The sequence below is a fragment of the Aedes aegypti genome, chromosome 2, assembly GCF_002204515.2.
Source record: "Aedes aegypti strain LVP_AGWG chromosome 2, AaegL5.0 Primary Assembly, whole genome shotgun sequence".
Classification (NCBI taxonomy): domain Eukaryota; kingdom Metazoa; phylum Arthropoda; class Insecta; order Diptera; family Culicidae; genus Aedes; species Aedes aegypti.
Window position 1 is genome coordinate 430,914,004 of NC_035108.1, and position 15,312 is coordinate 430,929,315.

General features: G+C 37.3%; 1 protein-coding gene across 1 annotated transcript; it reads right to left on the reverse strand.

The window, feature by feature from the left end:
• Positions 1 to 7,868: 7,868 nt before the first annotated feature.
• LOC110676052 lies at positions 7,869 to 9,689 on the reverse strand. The gene is made up of 2 exons (XM_021842539.1): positions 8,157 to 9,689; positions 7,869 to 8,095 (listed from the first exon to the last, which is right to left on the reverse strand). Exons 1-2 carry the CDS (start codon positions 9,492 to 9,494, stop codon positions 7,904 to 7,906), a joined length of 1,530 nt encoding a protein of 509 aa, XP_021698231.1. The 5' UTR covers positions 9,495 to 9,689; the 3' UTR covers positions 7,869 to 7,903.
• Between the last annotated feature and the right edge of the window lie 5,623 nt (positions 9,690 to 15,312).

Sequence of the window (15,312 nt, forward strand, 5' to 3'; positions counted from 1 at the left end):
CCTTCAAGAAGTGAAGATGACCTAGTGGTAACACACTAGATTGCCACTCAGAAGGCACGAGTTCGAATCCCGATGAAACTTTTTTTCTGATGTTCTATCCGATGGTGATGGAAATCAAACAACTTTTAGATTCTGTGGTTATATTTATATTGCAGTAGAACATTAGCAGGTCAATGTACATATGAAATGATGGTCATTCCTGGTGAACACTACGCATTGAACTTGACCAGCAAAGGTGCACCAAATAGGAGCAACTTGGTGCGCTTTGGCAGAGCGAATTCATGGTTTTCTTCGATCTTTAGGATTTATGTATGAACACGTGAGATTCAATACATGCGAATCCTTCCCATAAACACTTGTGACATGGATTCCAACATGCACGGTGATGATAAGCATCATTTGTCTCCAGTTTTACTTGTGTTGTTGAAAACTGTGAAACATATCCAACCATACCGAACCAAGAACCATATTTTTCAATTTTTGTTCAGCCAGAGTGAACTGAGTGCTTCATATTGTTTAAGTAAATCCAATTACATCGTTAATTTTTGATGATTCACTAGTATATTTAATCTCGATGTACTTATTATACACTGTTAATTGCATGTGAGCGATAAAAAAAATAAAATTGTCGTCCGCGATAAACTAGTACAGGAAAAGACTTTAAAGTAAAATATCTCGGAATAAAGATTTTGGCACTTGGTGCGGTTTAGCAGAACCCCGACCATTTGATGAGTGCTCTTCAGGATATTTCTCAATTCAATACCCTGATAGCCCCACATGTTTTTCCTCTTCTAGAAATCCATCTACGATTGATTTGGTCTTAACCGACTCTAGTCATCTTTGTAGCCAACTGATTACTCATGCTGATTTTGATTCTGATCATGTCCCTGTTACATTTCAAATATCCCAAGAAGCGATTCTCAATCCTATCAGCTCCACTTTCAATTATTTAAGAGCCGACTGGAATATATATGAAACGTATGTTGACTCTAATCTTGATGTTAACATATCTTTAGAAACTAAACTTGATATTGACAATGCTCTTGATACTTTAACAAATTCCATTGTTGAAGCCAGGAGCATTGCAATTCCAAAATGTGAAGTAAAATTTGAATCCGTGATTATAGACGATGATCTTAAACTCTTGATCCGTCTTAAAAACGTGAGGAGAAGGCAATTTCAACGCACTCGCGATCCTGCTATGAAAATTATATGGCAGAATTTGCAGAAAGAAATCAAGAAACGTTTTGCTCAATCAAGAAACAAAAATTTTGAAAATAAAATTTCTCAATTGGACCCTGGCTCTAAGCCCTTTTGGAAATTATCTAAAATCTTGAAAAAACCTCAGAAGCCAATACCGGCATTGAAAGAGGAAAACAAATTATTACTAACTAATTGCGAAAAAGCTCAAAAACTTGCTATGCAGTTTGAAAGTGCGCACAATTTAAATTTAGGACTTACTAGTCCAATTGAAAATCAAGTTACTCAGGAGTTCGAAAATATTCTCAATCAAGAGAACGTTTTCGAAAATGCCTGGGAGACTGATTTGGAAGAAGTGAGAACTATTATTAAAAAATTCAAAAACATGAAAGCTCCTGGCGATGATGGAATTTTCTACATCCTCATCTAGAAACTTCCAGAAAGTAGCTTATCATTTCTAGTTGATATATTTAACAAATGTTTTCAATTAGCATATTTTCCTGACAAATGGAAAAATGCTAAGGTTGTTCCAATTTTAAAACCAGACAAAAATCCTGCAGAAGCTTCTAGCTATCGTCCAATCAGTTTGCTTTCCTCCATCAGTAAACTTTTTGAAAAGGTTATTTTGAACAGAATGATGGCCCACATCAACGAAAATTCAATTTTTGCCAATGAACAGTTCGGATTCCGCCATGGACATTCGACCACTCATCAACTTTTACGTGTAACAAATTTGATCCGTTCCAACAAATCTGAAGGCTATTCTACTGGTCTTGCTCTTCTAGACATAGAAAAAGCATTCGACAGTGTTTGGCATGAAGGTTTGATTGTAAAATTAAAAAACTTTAATTTTCCAACATACATTGTTAGAATAATTCAAAGTTATCTGTCAAATCGTACACTTCAGGTTAATTATCAGAACTCCAGATCTGAAAGACTTCCTGTAAGAGCTGGTGTTCCTCAAGGCAGCATTTTGGGACCAATATTATACAATATTTTCACATCTGACTTACCTGAGTTACCTCAGGGATGTCGAAAATCCTTGTTTGCGGATGACACAGGCCTCTCCGCCAAAGGACGAAGCCTGCGTGTCATCTGTAGTCGATTGCAAAAAAGTTTGGATATTTTTTCTTCATACTTGCAAAAATGGAAGATTTCTCCTAATGCTTCCAAAACTCAACTAATAATATTCCCACATAAACCAAAAGCTCTTTATTTGAAACCTTCAAGTAGACATGTTGTCACGATGAGAGGGGTTCCAATAAATTGGTCAGATGAAGTTAAGTATCTAGGGCTCATGCTAGATAAGAATTTAACTTTCAAAAATCACATTGAGGGCATTCAAGCCAAATGTAATAAATATGTAAAATGTCTCTATCCCCTTATTAATAGAAAATCAAAACTTTGTCTTAAGAACAAGCTTTTGATATTCAAACAAATTTTCAGGCCAGCCATGTTGTATGCTGTACCAATATGGATTAGCTGTTGTAATACTAGGAAGAAAGCTCTGCAAAGAATTCAAAATAAAATTTTGAAAATGATTCTGAGACTTCCTCCCTGGTATAGTACCAATGAGTTACATAGAATATCCAATTTTGAAACATTGGAACAAATGTCAAATAAAATAATAAATAATTTCAGGCAAAAATCGTTACAATCTTCTATTGCCACGATTAATGCGTTATATGTTTAGGTTAAGTTAGGTTAAGTATATTAAAAACGTTTTTTTTTTCTCTTATAAGCAGGTGAAATCAACTCACCTGTAAAAAAACTGAACTGCTACGGCAAATGAAATGTAATATGTTGTTAACAAAATGTTAATTAAATCTTAAATTTGTTTTACCAAATTAGGATGATAGTGTTGTCTAATAACACAGAACACCTAGATATAAGAAATGAATGTAATGTTTGGAATGATACTAATAAAGAAATTAAAAAAAAAAAAAAAAAAAAAAAAAAAAAAAAAAAAAAAAAAAAAAAAAAAAAAAAAAAACCTAAAAAGAAGCAATGGTGCGAAAACTTTCAACATATTCAAGTATTTATGCTTTATATTGACAAACGATCCACTTACCCCACTGATACACTTCCCCCACTGTACCTTACATATTTTCATACCATAGACACATCTCACGGAAGTACAAATGAGTTGGATCGCTGAAATACCGAGATTATGACGTCAACAACTGCCTGAAATCTTTTGATCGTGGAATGTCGCACCGAAATTTAACTATTTGGAAAGGTTTAAAATGATCACTGTTTTAGTACACCTTTGGGGAAACTGAAAAGGCTTTATAGCAATGAGACTTTGAAGACAATTTGAAGGAAAAAAAAAACTAGAAAATGTATGTTAACTTGACGATAAATGCTGAACTTATTTTTTTTCTCATAGCTCTTATATTTTTTGGTATTATCTTACTTTTAAGTGGGTTTATCATACTTGTAAAACATCTTAGACGTCTTTTCGTTTTATTTGCATCGTATTTCAACAATATTTTTCAGCAGTGAATGGTTTTGCAACCATATTCTCAAAAACAATTTAATTCAATTACAGTGACCCAATGTTACCCCCTCTATGGGGTGAGATTGGGTCATTTTTCGGTCACTTATAGTGCCGTTGTGAATAAATATTTTTCTTTAATTTTTTGGACAGTTATTAATGTATCATCAAAGTACATAGACACCAAATTTGAAGTTTATTGGAGCAACATTGCAATAGTTATTCAATAAATAATTCGTACATATCCTTTTTTGACCAATACTTACCCCCTACGACGGTAGTACAACACATTCAAGGATGTACCGTTTAGTCTCAAATTCCAAACAGACTCATATTTTGAACACTCGGTTTTTGTATGACAATTTAGTTGAAATGTATCGCTGAAATATGTTACTAAATTACCGGGAAATGGAAGTTCAATTTGATCGTCTTCCAATCTATTTTATACCTCGGGAGTAGCGATTATTCTGTAGTTCGCGGCCAGTTAAACAAGCTCAGATAAATTTATTTGCAAAATTAATAATTTCAATACGATTTATTCATGCTGTTCGGAATTCGAATAAAGGTGTTTGGAATATGACACAGAATGAACACAGTGTACGGCATTTGAATCAAAATGCTGTTTAAAACTTTTATGTAAATACAATACTAAACCAGTTAAAATAAGCATTTTTAGCGGTACACCCAACAGCTAACCGTTAGACTTTGCGAAGAAATTAAAATTTAATCAAATATGCCTACAAATATGCATTTGAAGTCGTGGTTAGCCTTAAGTGTTCGGAATATGAGTCAAAACGGTACGCACGTTTTTTTTTTAATAAAAAAACAGAGTTGTTTGACAACCAAAAATAGGTGACGTACCGTCTTAAATTTGAACAATACTAATAATGGTTTTGAATATGGATTAATTAAGGAAATAAAGCTTGCATCACGCAAACTTAAGGTGAAGATAAATGGAAGCCAAAGTTCAAATTTTCAAGAGCACGGATCTGTAAAGTAAAGACCCAAGTAACCAGTAAGCACGATAATGCGGCACGGTAACAGCATTATATGCGCATATAGGGTAATCATTTGATGCATGTCAGTTTTATAAACGCATATAATGCTATTATAATGCCACAAAAGGCGAAATAGCGTGCCATTATAGTGCCAAGATATAACCGTGCTTCTTTGCACCACTAATGCTGATATAAGACCACGTTAGAAACGTCTGTTGTTTTCGCCAGGTTTTTAGGGCAAATATTTTGTGCTTTCGCGTACGTAGCCAGAGAGCTTTCGCGTATGCGGCCAAGCAACTGGAACACGAGGTAAATAAATAAATGAATGAAAACGGAAACCTCTAATAGTATGCAAAAAAATTAATAAAATGATACAGATAGTACTTCTCCGTATCAGACATATTCGATTTGGTAGTTTTCATCCTTTTGAGGACTTGCAATTGCCACATTTTGATCCTCGTTTTATGATGATGAAATTCCTCATTTTGCGTCTCGAACCTGCGACACCCGTATTGTTGAGTTGTTGTCCTGCTCCTTTGCTCATACGGCCACATAAGATGAATAGTATTGGAAAGAAAAGTGACCAATTTAAACCATCACTTTTACCCGTCATAAAACCTGCAATTGTAGTAGTGAGAAGATTTATGTTTGACTCCCTCTTACCACTATATGCAAACACAAAGCACGTGGTATATCTGTCAAAACACTGGATGGCATTTAAACATTCCCTGTATTCGAATATGAAGCTATTATAGTGCTTATTTAATGCCTGTATGCATCAGGCTTAGAAGCATTAATGATGCTGTAATAGGGTTTCTATACAGCGGAAGTGCTGTTATAAGGTGTGTAAGCATTTGTGGTGCTATTATAATGCATGTACGCATCTATGATGCTGATTAAGGGCTTATTATTAGTGCTTATGGTTACTTGGGGATTACCACATAGTTTTTATCAGTGTACAGTATCTTCGTACCGTAATCCGGGGGTAAATTGATCACAATTTCACAACTTTTTGCCATGTTTACCTTTAAAATTCAAATATTGCCCAATCGCTTTCGATAAAATCAGTACTTCATTGATCTCTATCAGCTTGTGTTATCGATTTTTTATGAAATAATTTTTTTCATAAAATTACTTTTTATACCAAAAATTCAAAATGACACGTTGGGGCGAAATTGAGCACTATATTTTGGAATAACAAAATTTCCTATCAACTAAATTTGAGTCTCCCGAATCTAAAAATGATGTCATGTCATTCTTACAACTCGTGTATATCATAATTTTATTGTGAAATTAAACTTTGCAAATCTGCACAATACGCCTAAATGTATGCAATTTCCTTTGAAATAAGCACTTTGTTAACAATAAACGGTTTTATGAGCTAAAAACTATTCTTGTAATGCTGAACGATTTCAAAAATGAGTTCAGTAGTTCACACTCAAGCTTACACAACATTCTTAACACTAAAAGTTTGCATGCTGGCTTAGCACCAGTGGATTGTTTAGTACAAACATTTCCAACAATATTGCTTACACCTTTAAAAACTTTGAATATTTCTATGCAAAACTGACTTAATAAAATTGAAATATGTAGTTTTAAATCATCATAAGACATCTATAAACTATAAAACATGGAATGTCTGTGATGTCAACGAAGTATTAAGCATCCTTGAAAAGAAATGCTATTCGGCACCGACCTGATCAAATTGACCCAAGTGATCAATTTACCCCCGGATTACGGGTCCTATGGTGAACAGATTTATGTAGTAACATTTTTTCCCCGACTTGCAGAAAACAAACTAATTGGGAGGGGCTATTTTTAATTATTGTGGTAGGAACTGTAGAAAATTAACGTGGAAATTTTGACGGTATTTTTAAGAACAATCCCAAAGATGTCTTATGGTAAAATTCGTAATGTAAGATTTTACAGAATCACTTTGAAAATTTGTTGAGAAATTTCTTATGGCACTTAATACGTGTAATAATTCTGTAATTTTTCTAAACTCCTAGAATTTACCTTTTTTCTTTAAATTTTTTGAAGTGTTTCTTTTTGGGCCTTTCATTTCAAACCTCTAATGAAAAAAAAACAATGTTTTCTAGAAGTACCTCAAAAATATTTTTGGATTCCCCAGAACTTTGCCAGAATGCCTCTACCTTGGAATTGAACAGCAATTCAATCCCAGAAAATAGATTCTGCAAAAAATGATAAAATTACTTCTGAAATGATGTTTTAAGGAAGATCCTTACAAATGTTTTGAACCCACTTGAAATTTCTGCTAATTTGTGTCCATTTTAAATTTGTCGGACATTATATGAATTTTAGTGATGAAGGGAAAGGGGTGGTAAAATGAACACCTTAAGGATATCATCTAATGAAACATCGAAAATTTTGTATAGTACGATCGCACAACATCAAATTCTGAGATGTTATATAACGCCACAAAACTTTAAGGCTAAGACAGCTAAATCTATTTCCATATATATTTTTATCGTTCCCAAAATATGATGGAAATGTTTATTTTACCTACACTATTACATCAGTTCTGAACTTTTAACGTGGTTTTCGTAGATGTTTCCACTTAAATTCATCTCCGTATCAACACGAAAACTCTTAATCGTCCGTTAGTGATGAAAAGTCATTGGAGTTTGTTTTTCATTCGTAACAAGCTCGGTTTGAATTTTTCCACCCCTTTCCCTATGTATTTCTTTAGTGAACTCTTATAAGGGTAATCATCCTGGCCTCCGTGCCTCCCTGTTCTTACGCCAGTGCATGTTTCACTGGACATGTTCGGAATATCCTTACGCATCCACATCGTATTTTAGCATGTTTTGACCCCAATAGAATCTGGAATAGAGCCAGCATCATCAGCCAGTTAGGTGAACCATTTTTATGATGTAACCCTTGAAAGTTGGCATAAAATACTACAAATCTTGATCAGATACCATTTACTTAAAAAAATCGATTGGAATATTAACTTTCAACAGCATATGGAAGATTTGGAAATCCTTAAAGGCAGACGTTGGGTACGATAAGATTAAACAAGAAGATATTTTTGGAAAGTCCTGAAATTCACCAAGTTTTGCAGGATTTAGTGTGCTTTGTAGCCTGTGAAAAGTTTGTTGACTCGATGAAGCCTAAAGAACGGAACAATCAGAAATTACATTATAATATCGTGTGTTATTTTTTTTATTTATCCGAAGATCCTCCATTACAAAGGGTTTATCCAGTTCGATCCAAAGACATTCTTGGTTCGCATGGATCGATTCTCTCTACTTTGTCTTATGACAATTTCTGGCGCCGTGGATAGCAGAGTCGGGACATCTTGAAAGTCATTCCCCAGTTTTGCGCATTGGGCCATCTTGCAGTTGCAAACTACGCAGCAATCGTTCAAAACGAGACGCTACAAAAGTAATAACCACATCAGATAACTTGTAATGAAAACTGTCACTTACTTCGTTTACTTTCAGATATCTCCAGCGGTGGGCATTTTCCACGAAATCACAACTGATATCGAACTTGTGTAGCTGTAAATTGCAAACGTCCACCGGTGACTGCTCAAAGAATGACTTATCACATGGTGCGCTATTGTTCGAGCTTACCAGCACGAGTTCGTCTACGCTGTCGTGCATCTGGACAAATGGGTTCAAATGCGCATTTATCACTTCCCCCCAGCGTTGATTAGTGAGTTCAACGAACACTTTTTTCAATCGGTTGTCGTTGTTGACGAATGAGAAATTGATTACATTTTCTTCACAAATGGAAAGAACTTCGAGTTTTGGGGCGTTGAACGAAAGTACTGGATTTGCTAGAGTAATGTGTTTCAACTTCAGGATTTCCATGTGATGCGCTTCAATCGTGTTATAGACATCCAAGTATAATCCGGACAGTTCAATTGACTGAAGGACCGGAAGGCTATGAAACAGGTGGTTCAAATTTATCTTTTGTTGAGGTTCATGGTGTTTGGGTAACGCTATTTTTAATCCAATAAGTTGTGAGTAGTTAACGATAGATTCGAAAACGCTGGATGTAAGGTCTTCATTATAAAATAGTTCTAACCATTTCAGGGAAGGCAAATCCTTCGGTAGACTTATGTTGCAATCATGGTAACGAATATCTAAACTCAGAGTATGTAAGCATCGAAACGAACTGCAGAAAATGTCTTCAAAACGTTTTGAACGTAGCGTACATTTCACATGCTGCAACTGATCGCATCCAATTACATGAAGGATTGACGTATTGGCATTTACCGAATCGTCTATAACAGTGCTTTGCAGCAGAGGAGCATCGATCACCATTGTGTTTCGTCCGTTTGCAAGCGAGTACTGATCCCAAACCAGGTGCTTCACCGTCGGAAAGCTAAAAATGAACTCTTCAACATCTTCGTGCGAATAGTTGTGTCTGGCGTCGTTCAACTCGACGCAAACAGTGTCAGCTTTTTCGAACAGTCGGTGTCCGTGTCGGCAAAACTTATGCAAACTCTCCTCCACAAAATTGCGCAGCTGAACTTCCCGGGGCTTGAAGATCACCATGCATGGGAGCATCAACAGGTTGACCAGTGATCGACGCGAACACGGCGGATTGTCCACAATGACGGTGTGATACTGCCGGGCACTGTCCCACAGCGTTTGACCGTGTCCGACCATGTCCAGTCCGATTCGTATGCAGGCCCGGCGATATATGAGCGGTTCGGCGATGCGATGCCACTGCAAGCAGATCAACGAACAGCGCAGCAGATCCTTAAAGGGGAGGATGGAAAAGATCTCACGCAACATTTCTTCGGGTAGAGCTGAGATGTCCATGATGGGGTTTTGACAGTAGCAAAAACCACGTTTTTTAGCACTGCACAGCAAGGGGAGACTAGTTCGACGAAGGATAATTACATATCACTTTTGTGGTTGTCGCATGAACTTGCAATCAGATTAATACGAGACGACACATATGCGCATATTTGATTGTCTGTTGAATGTATTTGATGAGGCTCTTGGTAGTATCAAATTTACTAGGTCGATTGAATTGAAGCTTGTAACGTAATAAAACGACTGCAGTTTTAACATGCCCAATAGCAGAAGGCAAATATTGGATTTCTTTTGAAGATTGGTAAACGTCTACTGTAAATCAGACGGTACAAATGTTGAGATTTCTACATACCACTGACATAACATTAAATTTAAAACATTATGTTAGTTTATACGTTTTTATATAAATTTTTAAATTACCACATCTAGTATAGGCGTAGCCAGGACTTCAACAGGGAGGGATGAACGACCTCAAAGCATTGCATTGGTGAACAATGCTCATAAAATTCAAGTTTTCTGCATTTTTCGTTTTGCATTACAATGGTCTACTATGAGCCAAATGCAAGTTGATACAATTTATCTGTTAGACAACAGGTTATGTTAACGATTTTAGACGTAGGATTTCGTTCTACATCGTCGTAAGCGCTACTATTCGTCGTATCAAACTTTAAATGTTCCACTACGGCGGATATTCCAACTTACCTGCAACATAGATTCATTTTCCAAGTGCAATTTTGTGAAAGCTGTTATGGTTTGTACACTTGTACACCAAAAATGCAATAAAACTACTGTATTTCGGTAGTTCAATTATCCACTTTGCACTTTTTCACCAAAATCGCATGGACGAACACGATTTGAGAGAAATGCTTAACGATCGACTGAGCCACACCACTTTCCAACACAAGTTTCTTCCGCCCCTGTGGGTGACTTACTTCGCCGGGCACTTATTTTCACTATGGAAAATCTTCGTACTTCTTCATTGAAGGATTTCATTCCAATCACACGCCGTAAAACTTCAATAAATCACCAAATTTTACGAAATTTCCTCAACCGCCGCGTATAATTGAGAATGTAAACAAAGTTCAATCCGTCGTACTCAGAAAAAAAGCTTGTGCGCATCAAAGTGTGCGCGACGCTCGACGTAAAAATACGGTTCCTTTGATTGTGTTGTTTTCGCTATACTATGAGCAAATGCCATAGTTGTACGGTCAAAAGGAATTGTGTTCATATGTTTAGGCTGAATTTTGATGACGAACAATTAATTTTAAATGAAATTAGTATATTCCACCATGCTGAAGGGATGGAGGGAGATGCCCGTAGATCTGTATATTCTAGTAAAACATTTTATTATGGCGTTGATATGTTGTGTTTTAACCACTCAATACATCACAGTGAGCCGTAAGTTGTAAGACGAATCTGGAAACTGATTGCGACGGAGTTGAAAACGATACTTGAGAATACGGTAAGATGCATTTTCTTTGCATTATTTCCAAAAAGAGATCAAGATTTGTCAAAATTTTATTGTACAATGCTAAAGCCGTTTTGAGAAAGAATTGTTTGGCATCGGTTTGTATCAGCATCATTCACTGTATAACTGGGAAAATTACAGTTCTCACTGATCAATGCTTAATACGATGGATGCTAGCACATCACCCTATTGGAAAAAGTGAAAGTGTGAAAGTTTGTGAAAGAGGGCCGACCTAAGGTAATCTTCCCTAACTACTTTCTTAATTCCTTGAACTTTCGTTCACTCATTTCTCCGTTATTTCTGCAGGAATATTCCAAAGAGTTTTTTGTAGGGTCCCTCCAAGAAATTTGTCAGGAATTCTTCAGGATTTCATGTCCAAATTCCTATGGAGGTTTCTCCAGGAATTCTTTCTGTTATTCCTCCAGGAATTTGAAATCCCGCAAACCAACAAAATTTTATAAATATTACATAAAAGGTTTAGCCTTTAAAAGCACAAGCAATTTACGGATTTGTATAAGAATTTTAGCAAGGTTGTTGTAGTTGATGGATGTGGTTTTGTAAAAAGCAACAAAAATATGCCATGAAAATGTATGAAAAGTGAAATTTGTGTAAACATTGTCGATAACGGAACTGATGAATGGAATTCTATTATATGCGACTTGAGTCGATAGTAAAGGGTGAACACTAGACAGTTTCGAATAAATCAAAATGTCTGGGATTTAACCAGTCACCCCCAAGTCCTAGTTGCAATACTAAAACAAACTACCAGACAAATTTTCATCCAATTTGGAGAAGATTAGGAGGTGCCTCAAGTCAAATTTGTGTTTTTTGGCTATTTTTTACATATAAAAAATTCTAACGAGAATTTGGAAACACGAAAATTAAAATAAATACCACCAGTTGAAAGTATTATTAGTACTTTACAACTTTTGAGAACACTGTATACCGATTAGAGATGGTTTTGACCTCATAAAATTGATTCAAGATCGGTAGTCGAGAAGCTTGACCTCGGGGCTATAGCACAATTGTAATTGCTTGGCATCAAATGCAAATGTTGTTTGAAACACGACTGCGTTGACGACATTTGATAGCTGTTTTCTTCAATCATCATCCATCATTGAAAAAGCAAAGCTACTATGTTCAGTTTTGTAACATGTCAGCAATTGCGCCATTTGGCAGCAGCTCTAAATGCAGGGGAATGAGGAATGTCGTATTTCCGATGATTTTTTACAATTTATCTGTAATTCGGATACAAAAATGATGTACTACAATAATGTTCAGAAATGACAAAGGAATAATACTACGATTGAACTTTTATGATTAGGCATGAGGTTAAGAATCTCGTAGAACAAAAACTGTAGAGAAATGTATGTTCTACAGGTACTCTAATGGACAGAAATCAATTTTATGAGGTCAAAACCATCTCTAATCGACATACAGCGTTCTCAAAAGTTGTAAAGTACTAATAATACTTTCAACTAGTGGTATTTATTTTGATTTCGTGTTTCCAAATTCTCGTTAGAATTTTTTATATGTAAAAAATAGCCAAAAAACACAAATTTGACTTGAGGCACCTCCTAATCTTCTCCAAATTGGATGAAAATTTGTCTGGTAGTTTGTTTTAGTATTGCAACTAGGACTTGGGGTGACTGGTTAAATCCCAGACATTTTGATTTTTGTGAAACTGTCTAGTGAACACGAATTTATTTCGACACCGAAAATGCCATGCCAATTTTCTTATAATGTTTAGAATCATACTAAAATTTAAGGGTAGTTTTACACATATGTTTACTTCAAAAATCAAAAGAAAAGTAAATCGATGGAGCCTTGAGTGTAAAATTGAAGGCATTTTCGCTTGATGCCCTCTATCAAAGTCTTTTCAGTGTCATCCGGTACCAGTTTCTCAGTTTTTTTTCCATTTTCTTAACATGTCCTTCGGGGTCATGCACAAATTACGTCATGCTCCAAGGGGGAGGGGGTCGAGCCAAGCGTGACAAGCCTTACAAAATGTTCGGAGGACTCATACAAAAAGTGTGTAAGTGTTTGGTTTGTTGATTGATAGTGTTGAAGGGATTTTGTATTTTGTTGGTCCGTTGATATATATGACAGGAAATGTTTGTAATAGTTGTGTAGGTTTTTCCCAGTAGCACTAGGCATACAGCTAGGGCAAGCATATGTCAGCTGACCGTAATTATGCAGGCTACCACCCACCGAGCTCCCAAAACCCACCACCAGATGTCTGGTAGCATAGCGTTCGGGCGGCCATGAGGGGTGGCGAAATGGGGGCCATCGTAGATATCCCGAACGAAAAAGGGTAATGACCGACGACCTAGGTCAAGAACCTCTTGGGAAAAATGCAGATGACTGGTCGTTCACTTGCCCGGATACAGCTGAAGAGAATAGTCGGAAAGCTACAGTTTGGATATTAAAAGTTACAAAGTTAGACGAAAGATTGTGTGAGAAAGTAGTGAGCGGAGAGTGGACACCAGGACCCCGCCGTTTTTGGTATAGAAACCACCATTTTTCTATTACCGCCCTACGACGTCCTAGAGCCCAATTCCGGGTACTTTCCGGCATCGTATTAGCCGAAGACCGATCCGTCACCAAATCGGTAGCCTAGGACGCGTAGGAGGGTCCCAGCAGACTGCAGCCGAAGTCCCCCCAAGCCAACCCGCGGAGAGCGTGGCCAGACGTGGCCGAAACATACTTGCGTGGAAGGAGAACGCCGGCGGCCGATACCAGGCCGCAAGGAAGGAGTGGACAGGTGGTAGCTGTGCGAAGAAGGGGCCCCGAAGTGAAAGGTCAGATTAGTACATAAGAAAGTGGGAGGAAAGTGTAGAAAAGAAGTGGATAGAGAGAAGGTTGTAGCCCAAATAAAACTGTTAGAGTGAAGACAATAAAGTAGGAGTTTTGAACAGTGAAGTGCTGTGGGTTTTCCTAAATTTCGAGTGCGAAGATTCCCTGTTCGCGGTAAATTACGGTAAGCGTGCCGACCCTGAGGCAGTTGAGTCGGGGAGTCCCCAAGACGCTCCCGATTGGCTGACCGATACTTACAAGTGTGACAAAGGGGGGGTGGAAAAAGTTGAGATTTAGCGTGACATAATTTGTGTACCATTCCTTCTCGTCTTTGACTGTCTTCTTGCTCTTTCGAAGTTCCCGCTTCATAATTGCCCAGTAGTGCTCCACCGGGCGCAGCTCCGGAAAGTTTGGCGGATTCATGTCCTTTGGAACAAAATGGACAGAATTGGCCTTATACCACTCCAAGACACTTTCAGAATAGTGGCATGATGCCAAATCTGGCCAAAATAGCAGAGCTTCGTCGTACTGCTGCAAGAACGGCAAAAGGCGCGTCTCGCGGCACTCAGATTTGTAGATCTCGCCATTTACTGTAAGAGCAGATGACCTGCCAAATGAGATATTTGGAGGCGAACTTCGACATTTTCTTCTTCTTAAATTTGTCGTCTACATCGAACTTGCTCTGCCGGTGAAAAACTCCAACCCCGGAATTTGCTTAAAATCGGCTTTTATATACGTTTCGTCGTCCATCACACAACAGCCATATTTTGTCAGCATCCTGACGTAGAGCTTCCGTGCCCGAGTTTTAGCCGTCGATTGTTGCCGCTCATCGCGGTTTAGAAAGTTCTGTATCATGTATGTATGTAGTCCAGCTCTCTTCTTTGCATTCTGGACGTAGCTCTGCGACATGCCGATCTTTTTAGCCAAATCACGGCTTGAGACGTTGGGATTTGCTTTAATCATCCGCTTCACCTTTCCTTCCGTCTTTTTGTTCTCCGGTCCCATTTTTTCCAGCTCCTTTGCCGTGATCCAACGTCAACCGCTCCTGGAACCGCTTCAACACTCTGGAGACGGTTGAATGGTGAATGTTCAACATTTTCCCCAACTGCCGGTGTGACAGGTCAGGAAATTCCAGGTGTTTGGAAAGAATTTGTTCTGTCGACTCGCGTTGGTTCGCCTCCATTTTCGTTGAATCGTAAAATACGACTTCGAGTTTGACAGCATGTAAACAATACACATCAATGAGAAAGTGTGCACAATTTGGTTGATTTTTACCCAATGGTAGAAAAGTTTTGCCCTGTTGAATGTGTCGCAATAATTTCGTGTTCGCCATATAAACGGGTAAGTTTTTTACAGATGCGATAAAAATGTTTTCAATTTTTTTGGATCGTTACTTTCTCGCCGCAGATCGTCATGATTCCTCTACGAGACAAAACAGTTAGCATCAAATTTATGCTGCAGCTATTGTTTAATTTATGTTATCACCTAAACCAAGACGTGTCAGGTCAAAGTAGAAAATTGATACCAATTACCTGTCAAAAAAGACCACTTCAAATT

Coding starts and splice junctions, on each gene's coding strand:
- LOC110676052 (XM_021842539.1), bottom strand. CDS start 9,494: ATGGACATCTCAGCTCTACCCGAAGAAATGTTGCGTGAGATCTTTTCC. Junction 8,096..8,156: donor ACCGCTGGAGATATCTGAAA/GTAAACGAAGTA, acceptor TTACTTTTGTAG/CGTCTCGTTTTGAACGATTG.